Raw genomic sequence first — 17,325 nt, 5'->3', positions numbered from 1 at the left:
TCATACAGGTTTTAAACAACATGAGTGTAAAAACATTTTGACAGTATTTTCATTTCTAGGTGAATTATTCCTTTAAAAAGATACTCTGAAGCACACTCTCTCTTGTTTTCCCACACTCAACTCGACAGGCTCATGTGAATGTGTGTGGGTGTCCCTATGCAGATAAGAGGTCTGACAGCTTTAAAGTCTGCCTGAGATCACAGATAGTCCACTCCTGCATATGCATGGAGATGTTGGGGAACTGTTTTCACACTGCCAAATAGTTTTACTTGATTAAGAAGATAAACAATAATACAATCCTTTAACATTAAGCCTGTTTAGTAATTGTATTCTCATTTCCTCATTTATATTTAGCAGCAGGTGGTCTTATCCATTCCATTTAATGGAAGCTCTTCTTTAAAGGTGAAATGTGCCATTTCTCTGCCACTAGCACCAATAAACGGAATTGCAACGGAATCCAAACAGGTTTCCCAAACACTCAAATGCCCTTCCGCTCCAACCGTTTCGTCAATAGAGCACAACAGTCGGGTTCCAGGAGAAAAATCCCTATCATTTTCTCTATAGATGAATTAATATTCAAATATAACTTATAAATCTTTAAAGAAAGACCAACTGTGAGCTCGGAGCTGGTATATGGTATATGTACACTCACTGAGCACTTTATTAGGAACGCCTGTCCACCTACTTATTCGTGTAATTATCTAATAAGCCAATCATGTGGCAGCAGTGCAGTGCATAAAATCATGCAGATACGTGTCAAAAGCTTCAGTAAATGTTCACATCAACCATCAGAATGGGGAAAAAATGTTATTTCAGTGATTTCGACCGTGGCATGATTGTTGGTGCCAGATGGGCTGGTTTGAGTATTTCTGTAACTGCTGATCTCCTGAGATTTTCACGCACAACAGTCTCTAGGGTTGACTCAGAATGGTGCCAAAAACTAAAAACATCCAGTGAGCGGCAGTTCTGCATTCGGAAAAACGCCTTGTTGATGAGAGAGGTCAACAGAGAATGGCCAGACTGGTTCGAGCTGACAGAAAGGCTACGGTAACTCAGATATCCACTCTGTACAATAGTAGTGAGTAGAATAGCATCTCAGAATGCACAACACAGCAAACCTTGAGGAGGATGGGCTACAACAGCAAAAAACCACATCGGGCATTTATTAGGACCATAGTGTTTCTAATAAAATGCTCAGCGAATGTATATACAGTATATGGAACATGGTATACATTTCTGTTGACGCCATCAGTCTGTTGAAGCCATCAGAAGTTAACATGCTGAACCTCTCAAAAAAACAGAACAATGTTTTGGAAGCACCACAGAGCCACATTGTTAACACTCCCCTGGAAGTCAACCTTTGCATGGATTACTTACACTTGTCTTTGGACATTAAACTGGCAAAGAAGAAAGTATTTTAACATAAAGTAATTACACACTTCACCTTTAAGAGATTATCAAACTGTCCTTATGTCCAACAATGAGCAAAAGTTTAATCAGAAAACCAACTAAAGAACTTCTTTCCAGAGACAGAAATTGGAGAGAGTATTCTTAGTGTAATGTATCAAAGACATAATACATTATTTTGGTCCTTAATATCCATAAACGATTTATTAATGGAACAGCGAGAACTGAATTGGGGGTGAAGCTAAAAATAGGTCATTAAGATGTCACATTCCAGGAGATTAAAATGGGTAGAATAAATTGAAACTAAGAATAGCGTGTGAGATTTTTTTCAAGATCAAGTCGAATTCTTGAAATACTCTTTTCAAATGATCTGTCATAAACATATCCTATTGTCAATCAATGAATGCGTAAAAGAGTCTCTTTCTGTGTGTCAGCTGGGAGGAGGACCTATTAGGTAAAGCTGATGTGTTTAAGAGTGTTAAAGAGTCAATCTGTACTTGTTGAAACAGCCCCAGAATTACAGCATAAGCTCTGTGTTACAGCACCTCTCAAGACTTGATTACACAATCAACTCTCAAGAGGATATATTGGGTCTCGTTTACTAACCGTGCATACACACATATGCATGCACAAAACAGGTACGCAAATGTTTTCACGCAGAAATCATGATTCATCAATTAGTTCAAACTTAATTTTGTTCTATATTTAGGATAAAATTTAACACCAACTGAAACCACATGTGCACGAAAAATGCAGCTGTTTATGTTTAGTCAAGGGAAATGCAATTATTAGTGAATAAGACCTATTAACATGTGAATTAACTGCCTTTACTGAAGTAATCAAAAATCACATACCTTGCTTAAGGACTGGATTATACATTATAATGAAGATGATGGCGATGATGATGATTATGGCAACAATTGTGGTGATAGCAGACAGAAAGATGAGCTTTGTTTTGATGTTTTGATCCATCTTGATTTAGTCTCACAGACACACACACACACACACACACACACATACACACATAGAGAGAGTTGTAGATGATGATCAACAGATGTAAGTGGACATTCAAAAGGTGGTCTCTTTGAAATACATGCAGAATAGCCTGAAGCCATGGACCTATATGACCCACAATCTTGGTGTAAAAAGCACTGACTAAACACAAGATAAAAGGCAGTTAAGAAGATAAAAAAGATAGAGGAGATCGGGGCTAGTTGTCATAGGGTAAAGATGTCACAAGGGCAATATCTCTGCAACTATCAAAAACAAGGTTTTTGATTCAGAAGTCAAATTACACAACTGCTTGTTTTCTCTAGCAGTAGGTCTTACTATATAAAGAATGTGTGTTCTCAGGACAAGGGTTTTCATCAATATCGGTTTGGGGTAGATTGCCACATGTATTTTGTAATTTGTTATGTTACACAATTTCTGTTGGCCAAATTAATAGTTTGATATTTTGTATGTTACCTTTTACTTTTTTTTTTTTTTTTTTGCTGTTTCATGAATCATTTTGTGCTTTATAATTGCTTTAATATTTACATTTTCCTGAAAAGTCCACTGTGACAACTTACCCCAATTAGTGTGGCAACATGCCATGATATTGGTCAACGTGTTAATTAATTGTATCTTTTTTTTTAATGGCCAATAATGGTGTAAATACAAAAAAAATAATAATAATAATTTGTAGCCAAGACCTAAAGATATGTGGCTACACAAAAATAGATTTTCAAAAATAAAGGTATCCTGAGTCCAAAGTGTGACAACTAGCCCCAGTCTCCCCTACACTATATCTTCACAGAATGCTGCTTGGTTCTGCAGCAGTAAGTATTATACATGTACAGGTAGCCTTTGTAATACACCACCTACACATCAACAAAGACACAAAATTTGTTTTCCAAACCTACCAAGAGTGCTTGCCATCTATTACAGGCATCATTTGAGGTGTGTTGTCTTGTAGCCGCTTTGGAAAGCTTGGATTGCCAAGAATATGCATCTAAATATACATTCTGAAGTACATGTTTTGGGTTACTCACCTGCCAACCAATAGGAACTCCCCAACTAGGCGGCGCCGTCTCATGGCCATAAGGATGCCACGAACGGTCATGCCCTCACAGAAGCATGCCACCACACGAGCTTTGGGAAGGTGGCTCCTGAGCTTATCGAGAAGTCGGTCAAAACTCTGCTCTCCAGCATTGCTGTAGATCTTGTCAGAGTGGGCGATGCAGATGCCCTCCTTGGCTGCCATGTCTTTGAAGGCCTCCATTCCACTCTCACCGTAGTTCCCTAAAAATTGAGAGATTGAGATTCTTGCGCCACACAATTAAGTTAAGGTCAGACTGAAATGATCAAAGACCTTGTTGAAAATACATTTAAAACATTAGCATCTTTCGGAAGGATATGCAGAGCTGTAGGTGCTACATCACAAGGTTTGGCAAACTTTCCCACATTTTACACTTATCATAAGTTCTTCTTGTGTTTTGGAATAATACAGCCTGATCTCATGAACATTACGTAAAGTAAAATGTCCACTGTGTGGCGCAAAAAGTGAGTTACATTTTCTCCCAAACAGATGAGTTTTTTTTTAAATCAACAGAACCTACCTCACTACAATAAGCCTTAAATCTAAACCTAACCCATAGTTTCATAAAAAGTAAACTGGACATCCCAAGTTTCTGAACTGAAATATTCATCTAGCTCAAAAGATCAAGGAAAATTTGATTTCTCGTTCTTCAGTTTAACTAAGAGTATTATAAACTAAGATGTCAGATTTACTGCAATTGTTTTTCCAAAACAATATTTTACACTCCATCAAAGTATCCATGTTCAGTTCTTTGCTTTCTGGAATATATTCAGCAAAGAATGTAAACAGTTTTCACTTTTTTCCTTCTAATGAAAAACAGACCATGGTGCCCCTGTTTCTCAAAAGCGTCAGGGGTAAACTCCCCAATTTACATAAAAATCAGGTCACCTACATTTATGTGAGGAATGTTCCCAGTTCTCACATTTTCAAAGGAGTGGGTTTGATACAATTGCAGAGATGTCTTGATAAAAAGCAAACTTAAAGCTGCAATGACTTAATTTCCACCCAAATAAATCTACATTCATTGTTTCCTCCAATCAATACACAAAAATGTTAATTACACAAGAAATTATGAGCTCTGGGTTATTAACAGGATAAAACAACACCCACAAGATTATAGGCATGGAGCTTTGCTCTAATAAAAGATCAGTATTACTGTGGCGATAACTTAGTAGTCTAAGGTCTGGACTGGTAATCCAGAAGTTGCAGGTTCAAATCTGGCTGGGATGAGTTATGTTTGTGTTCTAAATGAAAATTACAGTACTTAACCCCAAGTTGCAATTTGTATACCAACAAAATCCTGATACTGAGTGTGGGTGTGTTTGCAAGGTGAGAAATATCCATTGCCATTTATTCTGATATGTGAATTTCGAGGATCCTAAGTGCCTAAAACTATGTATGTGTCATACAATATAAATGGCTTTTGCTAAAATGCAGCAGAGGAACTTTTTGACTATAAAATATTTTTTTCTCTGTGAAGTTTTATGTTTAAAATGCGCATGACTCCATCTCTAATCTCTCTCCTCAGGGAAAAACTTTCCAAATCTTTCACTCCTTTCATCTGTGCCGGTTCTGTGAATTAATTCTCACACTTATGCTGCACTAAAACTTTGCAAGAACAATCTGGCTATGATAAAAATTAATATATAATTTAAAAAAAAGAATAATTTTCAAGCAAGAGTTATGAAATATTTTCCTGGCATGCAATCAAAAAGAGTCAAAAACAAGCAATATTGTAAGCGAAAAGGCCAGTCATAAGATGCAATAATAACTGCAGCTAAAATGACCTCCTTGTGTCAAATACAGTGATAGTGATAATTTGATAACTCTCTCTCCCTCCTACAGAGAGACAGACGCTGCTGAAGAGACAAGTCTTTAAACATTGTGTTCACTCAACCAGGGAAATTCATTAAACGCCCACAGATAGTGAAAACATAGCTAAAGATGTAAATGATTATCATGATCGCCTTTCAGCTAATGATTTCAGTTTGTTCTATGGTTTTTCATGAGGCAAAAAAGGGGGCAAAACAAAAGCACAGAAGCAACACAATAACTAAGTGTTTCTGTGTATGCTGCATTATTGTGGGGGTGTTTGCAAACATCAAAGACACTCTTAAACATGATCAAACAATCGATAGACAAATTTGTAGGAAGGTACACTATTGTTTACCACATTGTCTGAATTGAAAAAAAAAAAAAAACTTTTGCATTTAAATGCATTTCAACTCCAGTAAATCTCCAGTATTTTGTTTCCATATTCTGTTTGTATTACCTGCTGATTAAGGCATATTCGTGTTCAGTACAAGTTAAACTCAATCAACAGAATTTGTGGCATAATGTTAAAAAATCGAGGTTAAAGTGAGGCACTTACAATGGGGCCAGTTTTTGGAGGGTTTAAAGGCAGAAATGTGAACCTTATAATTGTATAAAAGCACTTACATTAATTCTTCTGTTAAACTTGTGTATTATTTGAGCTGTAAAATTGTTTAAATCAATTTTCAAAATATTATTTTTTCAGTTCTTTTATGGTTTTTGGCAACAAAATTGTAAAATTGGATATAACTTTACAGAAAAAATGTTGGTTAGTGATTTTATGACATTAGAATCTTGTTACCACGCATATTGATCCACTTCATTTGTAAGTGCCTCACTGTAACCCGGATTTGTGCTTTTTTTTAACCTTTTAAGTTCTGAGGGTGTTTTTAAAGATTTCCTGTTTCAGTGGCATACTGAAATGATATATTTTATGAGAAATTCTGAGAATCTCAGCCTAAGAAGCTGCTGAAAAAACCTGAGCCACAAATTTACTTTTATCTTATTTTTCTGATTTGATATTATATATCTCAGGGTGTAAATAAGGTAGCTCTAGAAAACTGCTTTTGTTTTGTTCCCACTCATGTCACCTGTAACCAAGAAAATTTGTGTGTTGATATGATAAAAATATAAAAAGTGAAAGCATTACAAAAATAATTTATTCTATTGCCCAAAAATGTCTCCAACTGTCCAAAAGCCTCTCCAAACAAATAAAACATAATAATTGTACATAAGAACTAATTACACATGCAAATACAACAATGACTAAAGGTATGCTCTCTCTCCAAAGCATGCAGGCATGAGTAACGAGATCTCATTCAGTTCCCTTCTGTGTCATTTGAGCCATCATTGAATCTGTGTCATGTACTTGGCGCCATCTTCTGGTAGCCATATGTAATTAGAGTGAACGATCCTCTCTGCCCATATTTGGATGACTTCCACTTCTGGTTGTAGCAGTCTGAATCCTATTACGATTAGTTTAGTGTTCCATGATGCTGGACAACAAACTACATCATTTCTGATGAAGTCATCTGATTCAGGAAAGCTAACGTGTTTTTAGCCAGATAGTACATTATGTGCTGTGTGCACATTGTGCTAAGTGTGGATTATCTATTGATATATGCATCCGGTTATGTTGTGTGTGGGCTTGTTTTAAAGATATTCACCTACTCTAAGTAATGATATGTGATATTTTATGTTCTGTTTATTTTTTATGAAGTTATAAGCGAAAACGTGGCATATAAGCGACACCTGTTTACATGTAACATGTATGTCAAAGACATATACTTAATTATTACTCGCTATATTTTTGTCTGTGAGTAAAACAAATAGGTTGGTTGTATTCTACTCTTTGAGAGGTTTTTTTGAACAACATATGACACATGTCTGTTTGATCAGTTTGATGTTTTAACCGATTGCAATAATATGGATGGTGCGAAATTGTTAATAAATTATTAAAACGGAAAAGGTCTGATCTGTCTGCAAATTTCAAAGCACTTGTTCACTTTTGGTTATAATGCCATGCATTGTAATGTACAGCTTCTAAGCTTTAAAATGCTACCTATTTTCTGTTGAGCAAGACTGTGTTTATTAATATTTTGATAATTATTGTTTTCTCAGCACGTCCGCCGGCTTAAAGGGTTAAAGAAAATGAGGCATGAGTCTAAATTAATATTTGTGGTAATCAAAATTTTTCCACAAATATTGTTGATTGCTCTTAACTTTTATTGACCCCGGAACATTTCTTGAGAGCAGCTTTGTAGACCAGTTTATACCAGCAAACCATCTTAGGCTGGTTTAAACTGCTGAAGGTAAGAAAATTAATCTCATTACACACATACTTAATTAGCACATTTCACTATGCATTTTAATGACTATTTAACCTTTATCTAAAACAAGGCGAAAAATATTTTGTCTAGGAACCCGCTTTACCACTGCAGCTAGCATTTATTTGCAATACTTTATAAAGTATGAATGTAAAAGGAAGTTTTAAAAGTCAAAGTATTACATAATATGAATGGAGCTGCAGGCACACAAATTTGTTTGAGAATATGAAAGCAAATTAATCATTATGGAGCATTTCACAGCTCCTTGTTCTGTATGTGGGTGTAAACTTGGGAGGTTTCCTTATTTAACTACCCGCTGGCAATTAACACCTGTCTGTAAGGTCATCAATCTTCCAGCCAAACAGCCCCTGGTTTTGAACTCATCAAAATATGTGCATACGTTACACGGAGCGTGACTTAATGCAGTTTAAATGGTGTAAAATCTTGTTGTCACCTATTTTAAATGTAATAAATTAAACAAGAGAATATCTCGATAACATGTGGCACAAGCCACATCTGAATCATAGACGCATCTGAACAGCGACTGCTACAGCTCCTTACAAGATGTGACATTTTCCTCAATGAATAATACATCGATTTTGCTGTAAGAAAATATAATACCGGGGGATAAAGGCTGAGTAGGATATATTGTCACCTCATAAAATCCCTCCGAAAAATCTCTTACTTTAAGAATGCGGAAGATTTAGCACTTTAAATAATGGTGTTACGTACAACTGGAGAGGTAAATTTTTCTGGCATAGACTTTTGTGAAATACCAGTGCAGAAAAGAAATGAAAGCTCCCAAGCTTTGAATGAATTCTTTGAGTATTTCTGTTCAAAAGGGAAGAGATTCAGGGCAGCTCTATTTCTTCTAAGAACTCTCAAAATCTTTCTAACTGATAAATCCCATTATAGGTGTGAATAAAGATATGTTTCCATTAAAATACTCTCTAAGGGAGAGATCATCACTGTACCTTCTGTGTGAATAGCAGATACGTAGGTCCAGTTGTATCTTTTGACAATGTCTACCATAGCTCTTGCTTGCTGGGCATCGGAGGGCACCACCCTCATGAAGTACTTATACAAGGACTTATCACTGAGGTCCATACTGGTAGCTGAATATGCAATTTGGGGAATGTTGAAGAGCTGTAGGAGATTCTGAACTTGGATGGCCACAGAGCTTGACCCAGGCCCGATCAGTCCAACAATGGGCTTCTTCCCTTTCATGGGTGTACCTCCACCTTCAGTTGAACACTTGGAAATGCCCTCCTCCTCCTCTGCCGAGACCAGGGTATCTCGAATGAACTCAATGCTCTGCTCCAGAGCGACAGCTGAATGCCAGCAGGAGTCCCTGATCTCACAGCCCAACGTAATGTTGGGTAGGATGTTTGGGTCTGCATTGATGCGGTCCAGGGTGTGCATCATGGCCTCTACCCGCTGGATACCATACTGCTCGCGTACGGCTCCACATTTACGCTCGTGAACCTTGTCCGCCGGTGGCTGATGATGGACGGAGAAGAGTGCCCCGATGATTATGTCACCAGGAATGTGGGCCAAGACTCTGCGCTCACTGGCCTGGGCGTTCACCACAATGTCCAGTCTTGTAGGACCCAAACTGTCCCCAAGCAGCACAAACACCAATAAATGTAAAATCCCCATTTCCTTCGCCCACTCAGATCAGACACAGTGTAGAATAGAAGTAGGTCCCTCAGGGCATCTGAAAGAGTCACAGGAGAAAGAGGTTTGGTGAAAAAAAAAAAAAACCTTCAGAACAATATCCCTGGAGATCATCAACCACCCACTGAATCACAGAGGTGCATATTTGTCGAGAGTCGTGATAAGGATGAGCTGTCGCCAGGGCAACGTCTTATTCTAAAGTGTGAGGATTTTTCTGCCTTCCTTTAGATATCTCATTGAGATCAGGGGAAACATAGCTTAAATGCACATGAAGAAGTGTGCAAAATGTACTAGATATCCTATGCAGCTTTTCATATACTTACAGTCAGTAAAGAGGTATCAATAACCTGATCGTTTAGAGAAGAGATCAGTATCCACAATACTGATACCCAGCAAATAAGGTTCTTACACTGATTAGCAGCCACTTAAATTTTTATATAGCCTCTTTACCCAGATTAAGCATTCATTTAATTAAAAGGGAGTTAATCACTTCAAACGTGCCAGCTGTGAAAGTTGCCAGAATGCAGCTCTTCTGTTTTGGAGCTGTCCGTGGTGCTGAAATCAGTCAGTAAATATCACTCTAGAAATGGCTAGGAAAATAAAACTGTGTTGCAGAATAGTACTTCATATGTTGGCGCAACGTATATTTAAGAACTAGATGGTCAAACAAAGCACTTTGCCCTTCAAATATACAGAAACATGATCGTTAACTTAAGAGTGATTCAGAGTGACCATTAGACCTCTACAGAGAAAGTGTAAAAGTAAATTCGGCGTATGCTGAATTTAGTCCCCCTGAAAAAAAAATTAAAAAAAAAATAAATAAAAAACCTGAAATCGCAGTTAATCATAATAACAACAACAACAACACCTACAACAATAAAACTTACCCTTCGTTTGTTATTTTGGGCCATTGCTCGTGTTCTTAGCTGAGCGTCTTGTCTCTGGGTGTATGAGCGTGTGCGATGAGCGTTCACTTCAGCGACAAGTCTCGCGCGCGTCACGTGACATCATGTTTTCTTTTCTTTTCTTTTTTTTTTTTTCACTTTAGATGAAAACCTTGCAAAATAAGCAGACTTCAATTCTGTATTATCTCCAAGTGAAGAACGCTGAGCAAAGAACTTATTATTTTAAGAATTAGAATAAAGAGAAAAAATGAGGAAAAACTCAACTAAAAATGTAGCCTACACTTATTAGGCTATTTTAAAAACATGCGTATGAACATTTGAGTGGAAGGTGATGCCGTTGTTATATTACCTCCTGCGTTTAAATCCAAACGAACAGCAAACATTGCCCTTGCGAGGACTGTCGCAATGATACTGAGCTCTGGCCACTTACTTTCAGTTGTACGGGCACAGCGCCATCATCTGGTTGAAATAACTCAAAATTCTGCAGTCTTTACCTTAAATCCACTTCAGGTAATAAATCTGTTTTGTCATAAAATACAAAGCCTTCCATTATAGTTATAAAACACACTTTATAAATTTATTGATAACTGGTAAATAATATTTATTTTTCAAAACAATACCTGGAATTTGTCAATCACTGTTCCATTCATAGACATCTTGAATATGCAATCATACGCCATCCTTTATTATAGCAAACTGTGTAAATATTGATTGATTTATTTTATATTTTGAGAACAGGCTATGTTCAACGCAATTCAGTTTCTCTATTTCAATTTATTCATTTAGAGGACACTTTTATCAAGAGCAGCATACAGTAATGAATACATTTTGTCTGTATGTACCCATTTGTTATCATTCAGCATAAGCGTCATTGAATTTACTCTTCAGATTTGAATTTTATGGAGGACGAAACATGCAAATAATCAATAAATAAATACAAAAATACATTAATAAATACACATATTCGAGCATAAATAAATATATAAATAATTAAAAGTGCAAGGACATACACAGATATGCACATATATACACATAAATATGGAACGACATACAGAAATAAAAGAACGATTAAAGAAATGTAGAAATATACAATTAAAGAACAACTTTTAATATTGCATTTCCTTTAACATTTTTGCATTTCCCAAACCATGTATTTATGTTTCATATTGTATTATTTTTGCATTGTTGGGTTTATTTATTTACTTATTTATTTATTTGTATATATCCTTGCAAAGATAATTTCTGTATGTATTTATGCACGAGTATGTGTATTTATTTATTTATCTATTTATTATTTTTGCAAGTTTCGTCCATCCCTAGATTTGAGGAATCGGCCTCAGAATTAAACAGTTTTCAGTGTTAATGTGAAATGCACCATCAATTAGTCCTCCAAGAAAGAGAATATGAATGTAGCTACATCACTGTTCTGGTAAAACATATAATGCATGCAAAATAAATTCTGTTTCTTAACAAGATTATTTAAGAAACATATTATCCAATTATTTTGCTCAGGAACAATCGAAAAACCAACTGTAGTGCATAGTACATTTATACTGGGAGGTTTTACCCCAAGCAAATTGCAACCCCAGTTCCGAAAAAGTTGGGACAGTATGTAAAATGCTAATAAAAACAAAAAGCAGTGATTTGTAAATGATATTCACCCTTTGCTATATTGAAAGCACTACAAATACACATTATATGATGTTTTTCCTTGTGAATTTCATTTTTCTTTATTTTTCTTTATTTTTTTATTTTTTTATGTACAGTAATTTCAAATCAGATGATTGCAACACGCTCCAAAAAAGTTGGGACAACCGAGTGTTTACCACTGTGAAACATCACCATTTCCTCTAATAACACTTAAGCATTTGGGCACTGAAGACACAAGTTTGTTAAGTTCTTCGTTGTCGTATGGTGCACTTCATAATGCACTACACATTCTCAATTGGAGATGGTCAGGACTGCAGGCAGGCCAATCTAGCATCCAAACTCTCTGCTCACACAGCCATGCATTTGTAATCCGGGCAGTATGTGATTTGAAGTTGTTCTGTTGGAAAATGCAGGGACATCCCTGGAAAAGACTGTATATGTATATATTCGAGTGCTGGATGGCAGTATATTTAGCTCCAAAATTTTTACATATCTGTCTGCATTAAAGGAATAGTTCACCCAAAAATGAACATTTGCTGATAATTTACTCACCGTCAGGCCATCCAAGATGTATCTGAGTTTCTTTCTTTATCAAAACAGAATTTAAGACTTTTAGGATTTCATTTCAGGCCTCCTCCTTTAAACAATGCAAGTGAATGTACTCCATTTTTTGACGGTCCAAAATGCATATTTAGGGTGCATCAAAATAATCAACACGACTCTAGTCAACAAATAAAGTTCTTCTGAACCCAAATGATTGATTATTTTTAGAAACAAAACAATACTTATATACTTTTTAACTACAAATGTTCTCTTCCGTACATCTCTGTGTTGTGCGCTTATGAGAGGGATGATGTAAGCTCGTTGGTAAGGTCACGCACCACGTGGAGGAGGAGTCAGGAAGCGCGTCATTATTTACAAGAGAAACTTGCACAGAGCACAGACCAAGCGCCGTTCACAAACCAAAACAGTCCAAAACAATATAAAATAAAATAAAAAAATCATTTCCAAATAATAATTTAAAAAACTATGTAAACAATGCTTCCTGACTCCTACACGCTGAGTAAATTATCAGCAAATTTTCATTTTTGGGTGATCCTTTAAAGGTGCCCTCACAGATGTGCAAGTTATCCATGCCATGGGCACTGGCACACCCCTGGCCCATACAGACACTGACTTTTGTACCTGACGCTGATAACAGCTTGGACGGTCCTTTTCCTCTTTGGCCCGGATAACACGATGGCTTTGTTTTTCAAAAACTTTTTTAATTGTGGACTCTGCATACCAAAAAACACAGTTCCACTGTTCTGTTTTCCATCTAAGATGAGACTGAAACCAGAGAAGTCAGCAGCGCTTCTTGACAGTGTTGATGTATGGCTTCTGCTTTACCATGCAAAGTCTTAAATTGCATCTGTAGATGCAGCGGCGAGTGGTGTTGACTAACAAAGGTTAACTAAAGATATCCCAAGCCCATGTTCATGATATCCATTACAGATGAATGCTGTTTTTTAAGAGAGTGATGTCTGAGGGATTAGAGATCACACGCATTCAGAAATGGTTTTTGTCTTGTCCTTTACGCACCGAGATTTGACCATATTACTTGAATCTTTTAACTATATTGTGCACTGTAGAGGGTGAAATACCCAAAATCCTTCCAATTTGTCTTTGGGGAACATTGTTCTCAAAGTGCTGGATTATTTGCTGAAGCAGCTGTAGGCAAATTAACAAGTCTTGAACGATCCTTGCTCTTGAAGGATTAGGCTATTTTTGGAGGCTCCTTATATACTATGACACGATTGCCTCACCTGTTTAATATCTCCTGTTTCACATCACCTTGTTATTTTAACTCATTAAATTGTTATTAGTCTTAAATTGCCCCTGTCTCAGCATTTTTGGAGTGTGTTGCAATCATCTGATTTGAAATTACTGTATATTAAAAAAAAAAAATATTATATTCACAAGGTAAAACATCAAATAATATTTAGTTGTAGAGCTTTCAATATAGCAAAGGGTTTTTTTGTTTTTTGTTTTTATTAGCATTTTTTCATACCGTTCCAACTTTTTCGGAATTGGGTTTGTAGATTAAAAATTAGTTTAAACTTTAATGTCATTGTGCAGAGTACAGTGCAGAGCTAATTAAATACAGAAGCATCTAACCAGAATGTATATGTATGGTTCATATATAAGTTAAGATCAATCGACAGCATTTGTGGCAGAATTTTGATTAACAAAAATATATATATATATATATATATTTTGACTTGATTACTTTTCTTTAAAAAAAAGCACAAATCTGGGTTACAGTGAGACACTTACAGTGGCATGCAAAAGTTTGGGCACCCATGGTCAAAATTTCTGTTGCTGTGAATAGTTAAGCGAGTAGAAGATGAACTGATCTCCAAAAGGCATAAAGTTAAAGATGAAACATTCTTTTCAACATTTTAAGCAATATTAGTGTATTATTTTTATTTTGTACAATTTTAGAGTGTAAAAAAGGAAAGGAGCACCATGCAAAAGTCTGGGCACCCCAAGAGATTTGAGCTCTCAGATAACTTTTACCAAGGTCTCAGACCGTAATTAGCTTGTTAGGGCTATGGCTTGTTCACAATCATCATTTGGAAAGGCCAGGTGATGCAAATCTCAAAGCTTTATACATACTCTGACTCCTCAGATCTTGTTCCAACAATCAGCAGCCATGGGCTCCTCTAAGCAGCTGCCTAGCACTCTGAAAATTAAAATAATTGATGCCCACAAAGCAGGAGAAGGCTATAAGAAGATAGCAAAGCGTTTTCAGGTAGCCGTTTCCTCAGTTTGTAATGTAATTAAGAAATGGTAGTTAACAGGAATGGTGGAGGTCAAGTTGAGGTCTGGAAGACCAAGAAAACTTTCAGAGAAAACTGCTCGTTGGATTGCTAGAAAGGCAAATCAAAACCCCTGTTTGACTGCAAAAGACCTTAAGGAAGATTTAGCAGACTCTGGAGTAGTGGTGCACTGTTCTACTGTGCAGCGACACCTGCACAAATATGACCTTCATGGAAGAGTCATGAGAAGAAAACCTTTCCTGCATCCTCGCCACAAAATGCAGCGTCAGAAGTTTGCAAATGAACATCTAAACAAGCCTTATGCATTTTGGAAAGAAGTCCTGTGGACTGATGAAGTTAAAATATAACTTTTTGGCCACAATGAGCAAAGGTATGCTTGGAGAAAAAAGGGTGCAGAATTTCTCTCCAACTGTTAAGCACAGGGGTGGATCGATCATGCTTTGGGCTTGTGTTGATGCCAGTGGCACAGGGGAACATTTCACTGGTAGAGGAAAGAATGGATTAAATTAAATACCAGCAAATTCTGGAAGCAAACATTACACCATCTGTGAAAAAGCTGAAGATGAAAAGAGGATGGCTTCTACGACAGGATAATGATCCTAAACACACCTCAAAATCCACAATGGACTACCTCAAGAGGTGCAAGCTGAAGGTTTTACCATGGCCCTCACAGTCCCCCGACCTAAACATCATCAAAAATCTGTGGATAGACCTCAAAAGAGCAGTGCATGCAAGATGGCCCAAGAATCACAGAACTAGAAGCCTTTTGCAAGGAAGAATGGGTGAAAATCCCCCAAACAAAACACTTAGCTGGCATGAAAAGCTTTTACAAGCTGTGATACTTGCCAGGGGGTGTTACTAAGTACTGACCATGCAGGGTGCCCAAACTTTTGCTTTGGGCCCTTTTGCTTTTTTGTTATTTTGAAACTGTAAAAGATGAATATAAAAAAGTAAAATTGCTTAAAATATTAAATAAATATTTCATCTTTAACTTTTAAGCCTTTTCGAAATCAGGCCATCTTTTGCTCAATTAGCTATTCTCAGCAACAGAAATTTTGATCAGAGGTGCCCAAACTTTTGCATGCCACTGTATAATTGAAGTGAATGGGGCTAATCTGTAAATGTTAAAATACTCACTGTTTCAAAAGTACAGCCACAAAACATAAACAATATGTGTGTTAACATGATTTTAGTGTGATAAAATCACTTTCCTTTTCTGTGCGAGTTATAGCCAATTTAACAACTTCATTGCCATGATGATGCAATGTCAACAAACCCTCCAAAAATTTTCCCCATTCACTTCCATTGTAAGTGCCTCACTGTGACTTCGATCTTTGCTTTTTTAAGAAAAGGACAGACGAGTCAAAATAACTTTTTGTGGTAATCAGCATTATGCCAAAAATGCTGTCGATTGAACTGGTACTGAACCCGGAATATTCCTTTAAATGTACAAATATTGTCTATACAACAATGACATGCAGGGGTTGAAATCTAAAGAAATAAGCAGCTTTTTTCAGATGTAGTAGGCCTACTTCTAACCCACATCTTAACTTTAAGTGTTTTCTCTCTGTGTCCCCTCCCTGCTTAGATTGTGAGCCCCTACCTGGAAAATGAAAGACAGCTCTAGGTTGTGGCTAGAGACCAGGGCCATAGCTAATGAGGGTCCACAACTAATTTTAAACTATTTCTTTAAATGAAAGGGGCCCAGACCAGTATACTGTCAGGGGGCCCAGAATTCCTTGCTATGACCCTGCTAGAGACAGCAGCCATATTAGTGCTTTGTTCACTATTGCTCTGGTAAAGATCTCCAGTTTTTTTTTTTTTTTAAGGAATAGAAGAACCTGCATTGAAAAACGCAACAACATGCAGGCATATACAGCTCCTCTGCCTCTTACCCATCATTAATGGCCTCTAGATGGCATAAACATCCTTTTTTATTTGACAGAGACAGACTCCACTAAGTCATACTTTTTTGAGGCTACCTGTAATATTAGTGTGTTTATAAAAAATTAATTACTAGAATACTGCTTAACTTTTATTATTATACTTTACCCATGTTATCCAAAACATAAAATAACATCTCATACACATTTAACAAAGAGAGAACCCTCTGATCTGAGGTGTGTCTTTAAGGCTGCAAATTAATATCACCTGGTTGTAATTGTGCTAATCTATTTAAAGCTGTGTGCAGCTGCTGTAGAGTTCAAGATTGCAAGATCTATTCTGTAGACAAGAAACTTCTGCTTGTCAGTTCTGAGTCTCATCAGTTAGTAACACTTGTTCTCAAAGCATCTGGCCCATGGCAAGGGTACTGAGTTTCAAAATGCCTACAGAAAATCTGTCTGATAAATGCATGTCCAAATATAAAAATAAGGGCAAGGAGCCAACGGTGAGTTCATTCATTCTGGTCCCCCTGCCCTTTTTTGACTGTTCACTCTTAAGGCTCTTTAACTCCATAACCTGTCTGTGCTTGCAGAAAATGTGTGATCACAGAATTACAGTGTGTTCAGCTTCAAAAATAAATAAATAAATCAAAGGGGTTGAAAATATTTTGAAAAGGAGAAATATTTCATCCCTGGGAGATGAGGAACATTTGCCACCAGATTTTAACACTGACAATGAACAGGTGTTTACAAGTTATTCCT

General features: G+C 36.6%; 1 protein-coding gene and 1 pseudogene across 2 annotated transcripts in view; one reads left to right on the top strand and one right to left on the bottom strand.

Annotated features, from left to right (window-relative positions):
- The window catches only part of LOC127433844 (metabotropic glutamate receptor 5-like), a 44,290-nt gene that overhangs the window by 15,338 nt on the left and 11,627 nt on the right, over positions 1–17,325 (bottom strand). The window contains exons 1-3 of one of the 2 annotated variants that reach the window (XM_051686109.1): positions 10,191–10,413; positions 8,601–9,343; positions 3,441–3,690 (exon numbers count right to left, since the gene is read on the bottom strand). In XM_051686109.1, the coding sequence (XP_051542069.1) occupies positions 3,441–3,690; positions 8,601–9,285 (935 nt within the window). In that variant the 5' untranslated portion in view covers positions 9,286–9,343; positions 10,191–10,413. Of the gene's footprint in view, positions 1–3,440; positions 3,691–8,600; positions 9,344–10,190; positions 10,414–17,325 lie in introns of those variants that run through there. The other variant, XM_051686110.1, reaches the window with a different exon arrangement.
- LOC127433234 (importin subunit alpha-5-like) overlaps positions 17,004–17,325 on the top strand; it is a 12,437-nt pseudogene continuing 12,115 nt past the window's right edge.

This window comes from Myxocyprinus asiaticus, chromosome 43, assembly GCF_019703515.2.
Source record: "Myxocyprinus asiaticus isolate MX2 ecotype Aquarium Trade chromosome 43, UBuf_Myxa_2, whole genome shotgun sequence".
In the NCBI taxonomy this organism is placed as follows: domain Eukaryota; kingdom Metazoa; phylum Chordata; class Actinopteri; order Cypriniformes; family Catostomidae; genus Myxocyprinus; species Myxocyprinus asiaticus.
Note: the sequence above shows the minus strand (reverse complement) of the source record. Positions and strands in the feature narration are given on the sequence as shown.